Source organism: Stenella coeruleoalba (assembly GCF_951394435.1).
Source record: "Stenella coeruleoalba genome assembly, chromosome: 3".
NCBI lineage: Eukaryota > Metazoa > Chordata > Mammalia > Artiodactyla > Delphinidae > Stenella > Stenella coeruleoalba.
In genome coordinates, this window is record NC_137148.1 from 52,742,264 (window position 1) to 52,759,751 (window position 17,488).

The window sequence follows — 17,488 nt, forward strand, 5'->3', positions numbered from 1 at the left end:
GCCTGGGTTGCTTGTCCCTGAGCCAAACGCTTGAGAGCACATCTAGTAGAACGTGTGGACCCTGATTACCCTGGAATAGGCTGACCTTATCCTTCCCAGTCTATAGGCTGATCTGGTTCTCTCATGTGAAGCTACAGTATTGGCTTCCCAGGAGTAACAGACTAAGTTGTTTTTATTTTTCTGGCTCTTGCCTACAGTGACACAGCAGGAAAAAAGCCATGCTTTTATGCCTATCTCTGGTCCCAAAGTCTCCAACATTAGGGATATTTATGAGAAGTTCCCTTGGAGGGGTGCTTTTCTGGCCACTGACGATGGTATTTATAATTTAATTAATAAGATAAGAAACGTGCACTGTAGGGTTTCAATCAAAACTGGTCTAGTGGTTTGGCCATACCCCAACATTTGTCCATAGGTCTAATTGGGATACCTTTGGGGAACTATCCTGACCTTCTGATCATCTTCTATTTATAGAGTGATCCTTTGAGTTTGCACAGTTCTGGTCTGGAAGCTCTCAGCCTGAAACATAGTCATATTTTCCTCATGGGTCAGCTAAGGAGATGATTAAGTACATTGCTTTCAACTGCATGTGTCAAAGTGGAGTGTGAAATTCATTTAGCTGATCACAACTAGTATTTTTATTTTCAATAAAATATCATAAAAATTCCAGTCTTATAGAAAGGTAAGTACTATTTCATGGAATTTTATTTATATTTGTATGTATGTACCTGTGTCATGAGTTGCAATGTAGAATATATCTTTCTTTTTTTGTAGTACGTGGGCCTCTCACTGTTGTGGCCTCTCCCGTTGCGGAGCACAGGCTCCGGATGCGCAGGGTCAGCGGCCATGGCTCACAGGCTTAGCCGCTCTGCGGCATGTGGGATCTTCCCGGACTGGGGCACGAACCCGTGTCCCTTCCATCGGCAGGCGGACTCTCAACCATCGCCCAACCAGGGAAGCCCCTAAAATATATCTCTTATTTGAGGTTGAGGTTTAAAAAGTTCAGGAAATACTGATCTATTACTTGACTTTGATCTGTAGGGGTTAAGAGCATGAATGCTGGGGCCAAATTGCTCAACTATCACTTGCTAGCTGTGTGACTTTAGGAAAATTACCTGACTTCTCTGTGCCATTTCACACATTTCGCATATGTAATATGAGAATAATAATGGTGGCTACCTTATAGGGTTGATATGGGATTAAGAAAACTAATATTTGTCAAGTGTTTAAAACCTTGCCTGGCATACACTAAGTGCCTTATAAATGTTTGTGGGGAAAAATATCAGTTCTGCAAGTATCCTTTTATATCCTTTTACACATTAATCAAGACAACGAAGTCCCTGCCCTATGGATATTTGTAGTTTAATATATATATGTACTTGAAAAAGTTGTCTGTTCTGAGTGGCAATATATTGGAATGTTTAAGAAAGTGCCTCGGACCAGACTGCTGTGTTCACATCACAGTTCTACCACTCATTTGCTGTGTGACCTTTGGCAAGTTATTTGACCTTGCAGATCCTCAGTTTCTTAATCTATAAAGTGGGGCTAATAGACTCTATCTCATAAGGCTGTTGCCAGGATTAAATGAAAATACCCATAGATGCTTTCGGAGGAAGCAACAATAGCTATTATCATTCTTCCTGTTAGCAATTCAGATCATGTCTTGCTTCTTTTCTGATGTACTGAAAAGTACCACTCCTCCTCTTTAATGTGAATGGCTTGCTTAAGTCATCATTTTACTTCAGCTGTGGTGAATCAACCACATAGGGGCTCAGATAAAGACCAATACTCCTGACTAGCAAAGCAATTGTGCAGCCCAAGATCGGATTCAGACTGCCCCACTGTGCTCTCTCTATAGCCTTGCTCTCATAACTAGTCAGTTTACTAGAACTGTTCTTTTGCCTCAGCAGGTCTTCACAGCCCCTCAGATAATTCTGAAGTGTCACAATGGAAGCCTGACAGCCAGAGCTGTTCTGCAGTATGGCTGTCTATGGCAATGGGGTCACATTATATTTCCTTCCCCCTCATCTTGGGGAGGGAAACTGATCAGGACAAAGCTTTCTGTCCAATATGATGAAGCACTTTGTATGATGTATCACTTACATGTAGATATGGTGATAGCATAAAAGGACTCATTAGCTGAAGGGGCTTTCAACTCGAGTCCTCCACTTCTTAAGGATGTTTGGCAAGGCTGTTCTGACAAGGAGAAATCTAAGATTCTTGAGGACTCCTGAGCTTGAGGACCTAATTGTTTTCCTATGACTCTTTCCTCTTCTCCTGTGGCACATTGTTAGTGTAGCACTACCATAGCTTTTGAAAATTAATAATGGAACTATATTATGCAGCATCAATCTCTTGCTTGACCATAGGCTCCTCCAGGGCAGGGGACCTGACTTATACATCTTTGTATCCCCTGCAAGCACCAGGCACACATCTCAATCAACGTCTGTGGAATTGAATCTGGTTGAATTTAGATCCCAGGTCACAGTGCCAGAGCTCACAGTAGGACTGGAGCTGAAGGCAAGGAATCATTTATTTCCCACTGCTGAGTTGACTGCTGGCTCCTGAGATATTCAAGTCACCCCATCACGCTGAAGGCCACCCAGAGAGGGCCTTAAGGTGATTCTATTGGTGCCCTTAGTGAAAGTTCTTTCTCCTAGTTCTTAGAGGTAAGGAAAATGAAGCAACCAGTCCTGCATCTTGTTGGTTTACAAGCCAGGCTAGGAGAAAGTAAAGTGGAAATGTGATCTCTTTTCATCCTATGCTTAGCTGATGTGGAAAGACAGGCAATGGTGGGCCAGCAGCCCTCTCAAATTCAGTTTTGTCTAGTATCTGGCACAGTGCTGGGCATATTCTTGGTCCTAATTAAATACAGGGGCATAATTTGTCATTTTCCTTCCTTTCAAAAGGTACACGTCTTTGACTTAACTTTTTAATTTACAAACAGAAATAAAGACAGAAAATCGTCTTTTGAAAACTCTCCATGTGTCTAAGCCAGGCAGTCTGCTGAAGCTTTAAATATATTTGTTCTAATTCTGCTCATAGGGAGACAAGACAGATATGACTGTCTCCATTTCCAGTTGAGAACACTGACGCCCAGGGAGCTTAAGTGGAGAATCCGGGATCGGAGATCAGCTCGGTTTGGATGCACTCACTGTACCATGAAGTTTTCCCCTTTCTCCTCCAGCACGCTGGTGGGTGCGTGCATGTGTGTGACTGTGTGTGTGTGTTTCCTTTTACCCTTAAAGCCCAGCTACTTCTCCTTCTGGTCAGTTTCCTGGATTCCACTTTTTGGAAACGAAGTCCAGCTCTTGTCCAAGGTCTCACTGCCCTCTCGGCCATCTTCCCCTGGCGTTCCCAGGACCGCCAGCCGCTCCTTGGCTAAATTCAGAGTACCAGGCTTAGGCTCCGATTCCGGGCTCCATTCCCACCCTCCCAGGGCAGGTGCCTCGTCCCGGCCCCCAGGACCCCGACTCTGCAGCCGGAGCCTCGGCCCCGCCTCCCCTACCTGACGCAGGTGCGCCTGGGGCGCCGTAGCCTCCGCCCACCGGCGTGCCTGCTCTGCCATTGGTTCTCCCGGCTGCCCGTCTCTTTCGCTGGCCCCGCTCGGTCCCGGAGGGGTAGGTTTTACTGGAGAAGCCGCAGTCCCGGCGGCTCGGGCGCTGCGCAGAGTGCGGACCCGCGCTGGCATGTCCCCGCGCGCGGGAGCCCCAGTCGACCGCCGGGTGCGGGCGGCTGCTAACTTGGCTGCAGGCTCCGGCGGCCCGGCCGCGGCCATGTAGTTGCCGGCGGAGCTCTCTGCAGCCCGGGAGCGGCAGCGAGAGCGAGCAGGAGCCCAGCAGTTCGAGGCTTTCCCCGGAGGCGCTGAGTGCGTGCCGCGCCCTCGCCGGCCCTTGGGCCGCACTTTGGGCCCGAGAGGGAAATGGGGGAGAAAGTTTCGGAGGTGCTGGAGCCAGTGCTCCGCGGCTGCAGCGGCCACAGTGCCCGGACTCTCGCCCCTGCGGCGGCTGCCGCGTCCTCGCCGGGAGCTTCCTCTGCCGAGTCCTCATCGGGCTCAGAAACTCTGTCGGAGGAAGGGGAGCCCAGCTTCTCTCGCGAGCACCCGCCGCCGCCGCCGCCGCCGCCGCCGGGCGGCGCTCGGCCGCCCGCCGCGTGGGCTCCCGCGCGCTTGGTGCCAGAGCGTGGAGTCCCCGCGCCGCCGCCTCAGCCGCCGCTGCCCGGAGGAACCGCGCCCCCCGCGCCCCGGGGCAGCAGCGCGTCCCAGGAAGAGCAGGATGAGGAGGTGGGCCCGCCTTCCCTCCCCCCGCCACCGCCCCTCTGGTCCAGGCTGCCAGGCGACCGCAGCTCTCCATCCCGCACGCGGGTGGTGGGCAGCGCGTGCTGGGGCCTGGAGAGGGAGAGGGACCCCAGATGCTGTGCCCCGAGCCCTGGGTAATGACAGGAGCTTCCCTGTGGGTCACCGGTTTCCCCATGGCTGTTACCTGTGTGTGTGTGTGTGTGTGTGTGTGTGTGCGCGTGTGTGTGTGCGCGCGTGTGCGCGCGTGTACATGTGCTGCCTGATAGTGTGCTTCTCCAGTGTCAAAGCAGCAAACTCCGTCGATCAGGATCTGCTCCTTTGGGTCTGTGAATGGACGTGAGCTGGACGCCTGGCTTGTCCCCACAACTGAGACCTCGTTTTCCGAAGTGGGCGTTGCTTCCAACCGTAGCGCTTGGGCAGAGGGGGGAGTGTGGTGAAGGGACGGTTGTGAGAGGAGAGTGGGTGTGTTGGAGGTGGGGGACGGCTGGCAGCGGTACCCGCGAAGTTGCGCGGCGGAGTTTCGGTTGCATTGGCCCCGGCGTCCCCCGCGGGTGGTTTTGGCTGGTCCCGCGGCGTCGGTCCTCCGGCCCTCGGCCGGCGGCGCTGACTTGCGCTTCTACATCTCCGATTTGGACTTGTTCCGGGGTGTCCAGATGCGTGCTGGTCGCCAGACTGAATGGGGAACGTGCCCCCTTCTTCGGGGGACTGCGTCCATCCTGGTTTCTTGGAAGAATATTCGTGCAAAACTTGTGGGTCGCGTCCTGACACATTGAAACTATGACTTGGTGTCCTCTCGCCTGTTTTCTCTGGCTTTTTTCTGCTTTTGGAGGACAGTTAAGGAAGCATAAGGTTCTTGGTGTCTTTGATTGGTTGCTTTGGACGTTTCTTGAGGGGAAGTCATCTTGATCAGGGAAAGGCCATAAATAAAACATCACCCTAACAGAGCCTCCTTGTGAAGTTAATTCCTCAGTGCCAGTGTGGTGTTTTCTTCCTCTCTGATGGGGTTAGTTTTAGTAATTGTCTCTGTCCGTCAGAAGATGCAAGCTGAGGCCAGTGCTCTGACAGTAGCCCCCTGGGACCCCAGCCTGGAGGCATAGACTGGATCTGGCGCAAAGTGAGGGGAGTCAAGTCCTAGCCTGGCAGAGATGGAGCAAGCCCTAGTGGTGGCCCAAGCCTCTGGCAGTAACCAGAACCCATTCCCCAGTGCCCGGAGGAACGCGAGGATCCTGGACAGGTGCCTGGAGATTTGCTTTCTAGAACTGTCTCTGCTTCTGAATTGTGAGATCTTGGATGAGCTGATTCCTCTGAGGTCAGTTTAATAATCTGTAAAATGAGGGGTATGACCAGTGAACTTCAAGGTAAAGTTTATTTCCACACGAACCCTCCCCTGATCAGGAATTTAGGATGGATCCAAAGTGCAGGTTGATCCTAGGGACAGGGTGCCAGGAGTTAAGCTGAGCATCACACCCACCACAGAGTTACCTGACCAAACCCCCAGACTAAACCAGTGTTCTCAGTGGTTGCATCTCCCTTTGAAAGATGCCATGCATGTGCTGGCGTACTTACCGAGTTGAGCACGCTGGTCACTGGGCAGTAGGGGATATGACCCAACGTAATGATTTACCACTAGATTCTAATATAGTGTTGCCATCGGTAGAGAAGATGGTAGAGTTAGTTGCCCTATGTTTTCTGCGTAGCTAGGAGGGTACTTCATGATACATAACATGGTATTGCAGATCCCAGGTGGGGGAAGTCAGGAACTTCTTACTTTTGATCCCAATCCTGTAGCTGATTTATTGCCTGGCCTCAGGGTGACAGTGTTTTATTTTCTTGGAAGTGGATGTAAAGATAGCTTATTACACAGGCACTGCAGTGAGGAATGGTTGATTGAAACACATATTGGAAAGTGGAATGACTAAATAACATTGGTCAGTATTTGTGAAATCTCAGAATTGGATGTAAAGTCATACAGTATTGCAATTTATTGTGTAACTTAACCTGTGGCAGGGGATGCTGGAAATTGTCCAGGAGTGGAAATCTTGACCTTCTCTGAGAATTTTAAAGAGAAACTAAAACTGTGGAGTAGAGAAGTTATAGCCTTGGTGAGAGGGGTTGAAGTCCAGTGTACGTTTTCTGGCTCTTACACTGGTGCCAGTATGGTGCAGGGGTTCTTAGCCTTTGAGAGAGTGTTTTGGGTCTCTTTGAGAACCTATGAACGCTCTCCCTCCTCTCCTCAGAAAACGGGCACCACTATAAATACCATTCTAGCAGGTTCAGTGAGGAACACTGGGTTACACACTCTCAGTTTGGTGGAAAGACCTGGGTTTGATTCCCGCCTCTGCCACCTTAACTAGATGTGAGATGTGGACCACTCAGCTGATGTAAGGCCTGATTTTTCCCCTCTTAAATGGGAATAATAGCAATAGGGTCATTAGGCATTTTATACATGCCACCTAGTTTAATCCTAGTATAGTATCTAACATTTAGCATGGAGTGCTAAGTAAATATTAATTTTTCAAGTTCATTTGTGATTAAAAATGTTGTGAAAGGAGGTACAAGTTTGGGCTGGCTTATTTTATTTATGCATAATTAATCTGCTCCCTACTTTCAGAGAACCTGAGGCCTTGTCTATACTGTTTATTACCACTTTTTTAGTATTAGTTGGGAAACAGTTTTTATCTGGATCAGGTTGCATTATGGGAAGGCACTGTTAGCATAGTGTTAGTTATACGGTAGCAAGGCACTGAGTAGAAAGCCTTGAGGGAAACCCATAAAATGGAAGGAGGTTCATTTAGATTTAAAAATTGTTAGGTCTGGCTTGGGAGACTCATTGTCTTCCAGTTTTTTTTTCAGTAAGTTACTGCATCAATTTTTAAAAAGCAGCAAAATTCAATTTCCTAGTGTATTATTGCAGTGCTAATTTTTTGGGCACCCTTGTTGAAGCTGCTTGCATATACTACTAATGTCAACAGTGTTTGACCTATTTCATATTTTATCTTACTGTCAATATTTATGTAAACTTACAAAGTCTCATAGACTTAAATCAGCCCTTTAAGCTTTTGGTGTCTTAAAAACAATACTTTACCATGGCAGTGATTGTAGTTTTTATGTACTTAATAATCAAACACACGAGAGAGATAGTGCATGGTTTTTTGTTTAAATAAAGTGCATCTCACTTAACCCCTGATAACTCAAGCCTGTGGATTTGGGGGTCTCTGCAAGTTGAGGGTAATGGACTGTGTTTCGGATAGTCATAATGATCTGGATTGGAGGAGTGTCCCTCTAACATTTCTGAGATTTGCTCTTAGGCGCTCTGCCCTGTCCCTTCTCAAAGCACCTTCTGATAACTCTCATAAAGTACTCAGTGCCGTTTGCTGTGTGTCGATGAACTCATAAGGGCAGGAAGTTTGTCTTTGTGTGTTTAGCACAGTGCTTCTAATATATTAGTAGGGGCTCAGTACATATATGTTGAATGAAAGAGGAAAAATACATCTTTGAAAACGGTTGCACATTTGACTGAAGGGTGACCATGTGTGTATTGTTTTGTCTGTTGTGAATTATGCTTAAACCTCTAGATCTCTTATCAAAAAAGCCTCCTAAATCACAGTGAAAGTATTATGAGCAGTTTTTCCAGGTGAATTTTGAAGAAAGTCAAATCAGTGAGGATCCACTCACAATGCCTGTGCAAGACTTGAGTATTTACTCTGCTTTTTACTGTGTGTGTTAGAACTTGAAACTTTCAGGGATTCTTAGAACAGCAGAAAAAAAGCTTATTTGGTAAAAGGATTTTAAACTCAATATAAAGCGTCTAATTTTTTTTTTTTTTTTTTTTTTTTTGTGGTGCGCGGGCCTCTCACTGTTGTGGCCTCTCCCGTTGCGGAGCACAGGCTCCGGACGCGCAGGCTCAGCGGCCATGGCTCACGGGTCTAGCCGCTCTGCGGCATGTGGGATCTTCAGAGACCGGGGCACGAACCCGTGTCCCCTGCATCGGCAGGCGGACTCTCAACCACTGAGCCACCAGGGAAGCCCTAGTCATCCATTTTATCTACATAAGTGTATACATGTCAATAGCAATCGCCCAATTCATCACATCACCACCACCACCCCACCGCGGGTTTCCCCCCTTGGGCTTCCCCCCTTGGTGACCATACGTTTGTTCTCTACATCTGTGTCTCAATTTCTGCCCTGCAAACCGGTTCATCTGTACCATTTTTCTAGGTTCCACATACATGTGTTAATATACGATATTTGTTTTTCTCTTTCTGACTTACTTCACTCTGTATGACAGTCTCTAGATCCATCCACGTCTCAACAAATGACTCAATTTCGTTCCTTTTTATGGCTGAGTAAAATTCCATTGTATATATACACCACATCTTTATCCATTCGTCTATTGATGGGCATTTAGGTTGCTTCCATGACCTGGCTATTGTAAATAGTGCTGCAATGAACATTGGGGTGTATGACTCTTTTTGAATTATGGTTTTCTCTGGGTATATGCCCAGCAGTGGGATTGCTGGATCATATGGTAATTCTATTTTTAGTTTTCTAAGGAGCCTTCATACTGTTCTCCATAGTGGCTGTATCAATTTACATTCCCACAAGCAGTGCAAGAGGGTTCCCTTTTCTCCACTCTCTCTCCAGCATTTGTTGTTTCTAGATTTTTTGATGATGCCTATTCTAACTGGTGTGAGGTGATACCTCATTGTAGTTTTGATTTGCATTTCTCTAATAATTAGTGCTGTTGAGCAGCTTTTCATGTGCTTCTTGGCCATCTGTATGTCTTCTTTGGAGAAATGTCTATTTAGGTCTTCTGCGCATTTTTGGATTGGGTTGTTTGTTTTTTTAATATTGAGCTGCATGAGCTGTTTATATATTTTGGAGATTAATCCTTTGTCCGTTGATTCGTTTGTAAATATTTTCTGCCATTCTGAGGGTTGTCTTTTAATCCTGTTTATGGTTTCCTTTGCTGTACAAAAGCTTTTAAGTTTCATTAGGTCCCATTTGTTTATTTTTGTTTTTATTTCCGTTACTCTAGGGGCTGGATCAAAAAAGATCTTGCTGTGATTTATGTCAAAGAGTGTTCTTCCTATGTTTTCCTCTAGGAGTTTTATACTGTCTGGTCTTACATTTAGGACTCTAATCCATTTTGAGTTTATTTTTGTGTATGGTGTTAGGGAGTGTTCTAATTTCATTCATTTACATGTAGCCATCCAGTTTTCCCAGCACACTTATTGAAGAGACTGTCTTTTCTCCATTGTATATCTTTGCCTCCTTTGTCATAGATTAGTTGACCATAGGTGTGTGGGTTTATCTCTGGCCTTTCTATCTTGTTCCATTGATCTATATTTCTGTTTTTGTGCCAGTACCATATTGTCTTGATTACTGTAGCTTTGTAGTATAGTCTGAAGTCAGGGAGCCTGATTCCTCCAGCTCCGCTTTATTCCCTCAAGACTGCTTTGGCTATTCGGGGTTTTTGTGTCTCCATACAAATTTTAAGATTTTTTGTTCTAGTTCTGTAAAAAATGCCATTGGTAATTCGATAGGGATTGCATTGAATCTGTAGATTGCTTTGAGTAGTATAGTCATTTTCACAATATCGATTCTTCCAATTCAAGAACATGGTATATCTCTCCATCTGTTGGTATCATCTTTAATTGCTTTCATCAGTGTCTTATAGTTTTATGCATACAGGTCTTTTGTCTCCCTAGGTAGGTTTATTCCTAGGTATTTTAGTCTTTTTGTTGCAATGATAAATGGGAGTGTTTCCTTAATTTCTCTTTCATATTTTTCATCTTTAGTATATAGGAATGCAAGAGATTTCTGTGCATTAATTTTGTATCCTGCAACTTTACCAAATTCATTGATTAGCTCTAGTAGTTTTCTGGTGACGTCTTTAGGATTCTCTATGTATAGTATCATGTCATGTGCAAACAGTGACAGTTTTACTTCTTCTTTTCCAATTTGTATTCCCTTTATTTCTTTTTCTTCTCTGGTTGCCATGGCTAGGACTTCCAAAACTATGTTGAATAATAGTGGTGAGAGTAGACATCCTTGTCTCATTCCTGATCTTAGAGGAAATGCTTTCAGCTTTTTACCATTGAGAATGATGTTTGCTGTGCGTTTGTCATATATGGCCTTTATTATGTTGAGGTAGGTTCCCTCTATGCCCACTTTCTGGAGAGTTTTTATCATAAATGGCTGTTGAATTTTGTCAAAAGCTTTTTCTGCATCTATTGAGATGATCATATGGTTTTTATTTTTCTAATTTGTTAATATGGTGTATCACATTGATTGATTTGTGTATATTGAAGAATCCTTGCATCCTTGGGATAAATCCCACTTGATCACGGTGTGTGATCCTCTTAAGGTGTTGTTGGATTCTGTTTGCTAATATTTTGTTGAGGATTTTTGCATCTATATTCATCAGTGATATTGGTCTGTAATTTTCTTTTTTTGTAGTATCTTTGTCTGGTTTTGGTATCAGGGTGGTGGTGGCCTCATAGAATGAGTTTGGGAGTGTTCCTTCCTCCACAATTTCTTGGAAGAGTTTGAGAAGGATGGCTGCTAGCTCTTCTCTAAATGTTTGATAGAATTCACCTCTGAAGCCGTCTGGTCCTAGACTTTATTTGTTGGAAGATTTTTCATCACAGTTTCAATTTCATTACTTGTGATTGGTCTGTTCATATTTTCTTTTTCTTCCTGGTTCAGTCTTGGATGGTTATACCTTTCTAAGAATTTGTCCATTTCTTCCAGGTTGTCCATTTTATTGGCATAGAGTTGCTTGTAGTAGTCTCTAAGGATGCACTGTATTTCTGCAGTGTCTGTTGTAACTTCTCCTTTTTCATTTCTGATTTTATTGATTTGAGTCCTCTCCCTCTTTTTCTTGATGAGTCTGGCTAATGGTTTATCAATTTTGTTTATCTTCTCAAAGAACCAGCTTCTAGTTTTATTGATCTTTGCTATTGTTTTCTTTGTTTCTTTTTCATTTATTTCTGCTCTGATCTTTATGATTTCTTTCCTTCTGCTGACTTTGCGTTTTGTTTGTCCTTCTTCCTCTAGTTCCTTTAGGTGTACAGTTAGATTGTTTATTTGAGACTTTTCTTGTTTTTTGAGGTAGGCTTGTATAGCTATAAACTTCCCTCTTAGAACTGCTTTTGCTGCATCCCATAGGTTTTGGATCATCGTGTTTTTATTGTCATTTGTCTCTAGGTTTTTTTTGATTTTCTCATTGATTTCTTCAGTGATCTCTTGGTTATTTGGTAGTGTATTGTTTAGCCTCCATGTGTTTGTGTTTTTTACTTTTTTTTCCCTGTAATTCATTTCTAATCTCATAGCATTGTGGTCAGAAAAGATGCTTGATATGATTTCAGTTTCCTTAAATTTTCTGAGGCTTGATTTGTGACCCAAGATGTGATCTGTCCTGGAGAGTGTTCCGTGCGCACTTGAGAACGTGTAATCTGCTGTTTTTGGATGGAATGTCCTATAAATATCAATTAAATCTATCTGGTATCTTGTATCATTTAAAGCTTGTGTTTCCTTATTAATTTTCCGTTTGGATGATCTGTCCATTGGTGTGAGGTGTAAGTCCCCACTATTATTATTATTATTTTTTGTCTATTAATCTAAACATTTTATTTTATTTTTATTTATTTATTTTTCTACGTCTTTATTGGAGTATAATTGCTTTACAATGGTGTGTTATTTTCTGCTTTATAACAAAGTGAAGCAGTTATACATATACATATGTTCCCATATCTCTTCCCTCTTGCATCTCCCTCCCTCTCACCCTCCCTATCCCACCCCTCTAGGTGGTCACAAAGCACCGAGCTGATTTCCCTGTGCTATGCGGCTGCTTCCCACTAGCTATCTATTTTACATTTGGTAGTGTATGTACGTCCATGCCACTCTCTCACTTTGTCACAGCTTCCCCTTCCCCATATCCTCAAGTCCATTCTCTAGTAGGTCCGTTTCTTTATTCCTGTCTTACCCCTAGGTTCTTCATGACATTTTTTCCCCTTAAATTCCATATATATGTGTTAGCATACGGTATTTATCTTTCTCTTTCTGACTTACTTCACTCTGTATGACAGACTCTAGGTCCATCCACCTCATTACAAATAGCTCAATTTCATTTCTTTTTATGGCTGAGTAATAGTCCATTGTATATATGTGCCACCTCTTCTTTATCCATTCATCCAATGATGGACACTTAGGTTGTTTCCATCTCCTGGCTATTGTAAATAGAGCTGCAATGAACATTTTGGTGCATGACTCTTTATGAATTACGGTTTTCTCAGGGTATATGCCCAGTAGTGGGATTGCTGGGTCATATGGTAGTTCCATCGTTAGTTTTTAAAGGAACCTCCGTACTGTTCTCCAGAGTGGCTGTATCAATTTACATTCCCACCAACAGTGCAAGAGGGTTGCCTTTGCTCCACACCCTCTCCAGCATTTATTGTTTGTAGACTTTTTGATGATGGCCATTCTGACTGGTGTGAGGTGATACCTCATTGTAGTTTTGATTTGCATTTCTCTAATGATTAGTGATGTTGAGCGTCCTTTCATGTGTTTGTTAGCAATCTGTATATCTTCTTTGGAGAAATGTCTATTTAGCTCTTCTGCCCATTTTTGGATTGGGTTGTTTGTTTTTTTGTTATTGAGCTGCATGAGCTGCTTGTAAATTTTGGAGATTAATCCTTTGTCAGTTGCTTCATTTGCAAATATTTTGTCCCATCCTGAGGGTTGTCTTTTGGTCTTGTTTATGGTTTCCTTTGCTGTGCAAAAGCTTTGAAGTTTCATTAGGTCCCATTTGTTTATTTTTGTTTTAATTTCCATTTCTCTAGGAGGTGGGTCAAAAAGGATCTTGTTGTGATTTATGTCATAGAGTGTTCTGCCTATGTTTTCCTCTAAGAGTTTGATAGTTTCTGGCCTTACATGTAGGTCTTTAATCCATTTTGAGCTTATTTTTGTGTATGATGTTAGGGAGTGATCTAATCTCATACTTTTACATGTACCTGTCCAGTTTTACCAGCATCACTTATTGAAGAGGCTGTCCTTTCTCCACTGTACATTCCTGCCTCCTTTATCAACGGTATGGTGACCATATGTGCGTGGGTTTATCTCTGGGCTTTCTATCCTGTTCCATTGATCTATCTTTCTGTTTTTGTGCCAGTACCATACTGTCTTGATTACTGTAGCTTTGTAGTATAGTCTGAAGTCAGGGAGCCTGATTCCTCCAGCTCCGTTTTTCGTTCTCAAGATTGCTTTGGCTATTCGGGGTCTTTTGTGTTTCCATACAAATTGTGAAATTTTTTGTTGTAGTTCTGTGAAAAATGCCAGTGGTAGTTTGATAGGGATTGCATTGAATCTGTAGATTACTTTGGGTAGTAGAGTCATTTTCACAATGTTGATTCTTCCAATCCAAGAACATGGTGTATCTCTTCATCTATTTGTATCATTTTTAATTTCTTTCATCAGTGTCTTATAATTTTCTGCATACAGGTCTTTTGCCTCCTTAGGTAGATTTATTCCTAGATAATTTATTCTTTTTGTTGCAATGGTAAATGGGAGTGTTTTCCGATTTCACTTTCAGATTTTTCATCATTAGTGTATAGGAATGCCAGAGATTTCTGTGCATTAATTTTGTATCCTGCTACTTTACCAAATTCATTGATTAGCTCTAGTAGTTTTCTGGTAGCATCTTTAGGATTCTCTATGTATAGTATCATGTCATCTGCAAACAGCGACAGCTTTACTTCTTCTTTTCCGATTTGGATTCCTTTTATTTCCTTTTGTTCTCTGATTGCTGTGGCTAAAACTTCCAAAACTATGTTGAATAAGAGTGATGAGAGTGGACAACCTTGTCTTTTTCCTGATCTTAGTGGAAAAGCATTCAGTTTTTCACCATTGAGGACGATGTTGGCTGTAGATTTGTCATATATGGCCTTTATTATGTTGAGGAAAGTTCCCTCTATGCCTGCTTTCTTCAGGGCTTTTATCAAAAATGGGTGTTGAATTTTGTCGAAAGCTTTCTCTGCATCTATTGAGATGATCATATGGTTTTTCTCCTTCAATTTGTTAATATGGTGTATCATGTTGATTGATTTGTGTATTTTGAAGAATTCTTGCATTCCTGGAATAAACCCCACTTGATCATGGTGTATGATCCTTGTAATGTGCTGTTGGATTCTGTTTGCTAGCATTTTGTTGAGGATTTTTGCATCTATGTTTATCAGTGATATTGGCCTGTAGTTTTCTTTCTTTGTGACATCCTTGTCTGGTTTTGGTGTCAGGGTGATGGTGGCCTTGTAGAATGAGTTTGGGAGTGTTCCTCCCTCTGCTATGTATTTTTTTCATTTTTTATTTTATTTTTTTGCTGTACACGGGCCTCTCACTGTTGTGGCCTCTCCCGCTGCAGAGCCCAGGCTCCGGACGCGCAGGCCCAGCGGCCATGGCTCATGGGCCCAGCTGCTCCGCGGCATGTGGGATCTTCCCGGACCGAGGCACAAACCCGTGTCCCCTGCATCAGCGGGTGGACTCTCAACCACTGTGCCACCAGGGAAGCCCCCTCTGTTATATTTTGGAAGAGTTTGAGAAAGATAGGTGTTAGCTCTTCTCTAAATGTTTGATAGAATTCTCCTGTGAAGCCATCTGGTCCTGGACTTTTGTTTGTTGGAAGAGGTTTAATCACAATTTCAGTTTCAGTGCTTGTGATTGGTCTGTTCATATTTTCTATTTCTTCCTGATTCAGTCTTGGCAGGTTGTGCATTTTTAAGAATTTGTCCATTTCTTCCAGGTTGTCCATTTTATTGGCATAGAGTTGCTTGTAGTAATCTCTCATGATCTTTTGTATTTCTGCAGTGTCAGTTGTTACTTCTCCTTATTCATTTCTTATTCTATTGATCTGAGTCTTCTCTCTTTTTATCTTGATGAGTCTGCTAGTGGTTTATCAATTTTGTTTATCTTCTCAGAGAACCAGCTTCTAGTTTTATTGATCTTTGCTATCGTTTCCTTCATTTCTTTTTCATTTATTTCTGATCTGATCTTTATGATTTCTTTCCTTCTGCTAACTTTGGGTTTTTTTGTTCTTCTTTCTCTAATTGCTTTAGGTGCAAGGTTAGGTTGTTTATTCGAGATTTCTCCTGTTTCCTAAGGTAGGATTGTATTGCTATAAACTTCCCTCTTAGAACTGCTTTTGCTGCATCCCATAGGTTTTGGGTCGTCGTGTCTCCATTGTCATTTGTTTCTAGGTATTTTTTGATTTCCTCTTTGATTTCTTCAGTGATCACTTCATTATTAAGTAGTGTATTGCTTTGCCTCCATGTGTTTGTATTTTTTACAGATCTTTTCCCCCCCACTATTGCTGTGTTACTGTTGATTTCCTCTTTTATGGCTGTTAGCAGTTGCCTTATGTATTGAGGTGCTCCTGTGTTGGGTGCATATATATTTATAATTGTTATATCTTCTTCTTGGATTGATCCCTTGATCATTATGTAGTATCCTTCCTTGTCTCCTGTAATATTCTTTATTTTAAAGTCTATTTTATCTGATATGAGTATTGCTACTTCAGCTTTCTTTTGATTTCCATTTGCATGGAATATCTTTTTCCACCCCTTCACTTTCAGTCTGTATGTGTCTCTAGGTCTGAAGTGGGTCTCTTAGACAGCATATATATGGGTCTTGCTTTTGTTTCCATTCAGCAAGCTTGTGTCTTTTGGTTGGAGCGTTTAATCTATTCACGTTTAAGGTAATTATTGATATGTATGTTTCTATGACCACTTTCTTAATTGTTTTGGCTTTGTTTTTGTAGGTTCTTTTCTTCTCTTGTGTCTCCCACTTAGTGAAGTTCCTTTAGCATTTGTTGTAGAGCTGGTTTGGTGCTGCTGAATTCTCTTAGCTTTTGTTTGTCTGTAAAGCTTTTGATTTCTCCATCGAATCTGAATGAGATCCTTGCTGGGTAGAGTAATCTTGGTTGTAGGTTCTTCCCTTTCATCAGTTTAAGTATATCATGCCACTCCCTTCTGGCTTGTAGAGTTTCTTCCGAGAAATTAGCTGTTAACCTTGTGGGAGTTCCCTTGTGTGTTATTTTTCGTTTTCCCCTTGCTGCTTTCAGTAATTTTTCTTTGTCTTTAATTTTTGCCATTTTGATTACTATGTGTCTTGGCGTGTTTCTCCTTGGGTTTATCCTGTATGGGGCTCTCGGTGCTTCCTGGACTTGGGTGGCTATTTCCTTTCCCATGTTAGGGAAGTTTTCGACTATAATCTCTTCAAATATTTTCTCGGGTCCTTCCTCTCTCTCTCCTCCTTTTGGGACCCCTATAATGCGAATGTTGTTGTGTTTCACGTTATCCCAGAGGTCTCTTAGGCTGTCTTCATTTGTTTTCATTCTTTTTTCTTTATTTTGTTCTGCACCAGTGAATTCCACCATTCTGTCTTCCAGGTCACTTATCCGTTCTTCTGCCTCAGTTATTCTGATATTGATTTCTTCTAGTGTAGTTTTCATTTCAGTTATTGTATTGTTCATCTCTGTTTGTTTGTTCTTTAATTCTTCTAGGTCTTTGTTAAACATTTCTTGCATCTTCTCGATCTTTGCCTCCATTCTTTTTCCAGGGTCCTGGATCATCTTCACTATCACTATTCTGAATTCTTTTTCTGGAAGGTTGCCTATCTCCACTTCAGTTAGTTTTTTTTTTGGGGGGGTTATCTTGTTGCTTCATCTGGTGCATAACCCTCTCCCTTTTTATCTTGTGTTTGTTTCTGTGAATGTGGTTTTCATTGCATGTGCTGCAGGATTGTAGTTCTTTTTTGTGGGGATGTTTTTTAACTGTTCTATGAATGACGTGAGTTTGAAGACTGCTCTTAATGTTATGCATAGATGTGTAGATGAATGTCTAGTCTTTACTGGTGAAGAGAATAAATAGCAAAGAGCAACCATGAATTCAGTAAAACTTTTCACTGAATTGGTGTTTTATGAATCATAGCAGCTACATAATTTGCAAAGAAGAGTAGTGTGTAAATCTTGGCATGTTTATTATTGAATCTGCTTTTGACTCCCTGCTTCAATAAGAGCCACAGGTTTGGAACGTCAGTCAGCCAATGTATATTGACTCTCGTGAAGCATCACCTTTGGCACTGAAAACACAAGGGTGGACAAGACAGAGATAGTTTTGACCTCACAAAGCTTCTAGTGTA

General features: G+C 42.6%; 1 protein-coding gene across 6 annotated transcripts in view; it reads left to right on the forward strand.

Moving 5' to 3' along the window:
- Positions 1 to 3,919: 3,919 nt before the first annotated feature.
- Positions 3,920 to 17,488, forward strand: part of MAST4 (microtubule associated serine/threonine kinase family member 4) — a gene marked incomplete at its 5' end in the record, with an annotated part of 568,435 nt that continues 554,866 nt past the window's right edge. For all 6 annotated transcript variants that reach the window (XM_079916426.1, XM_079916429.1, XM_079916428.1 and 3 more), the window contains one exon: positions 3,920 to 4,279. In XM_079916426.1, the coding sequence (XP_079772552.1) occupies positions 3,920 to 4,279 (360 nt within the window). The remainder of the gene's footprint in view (positions 4,280 to 17,488) is intronic.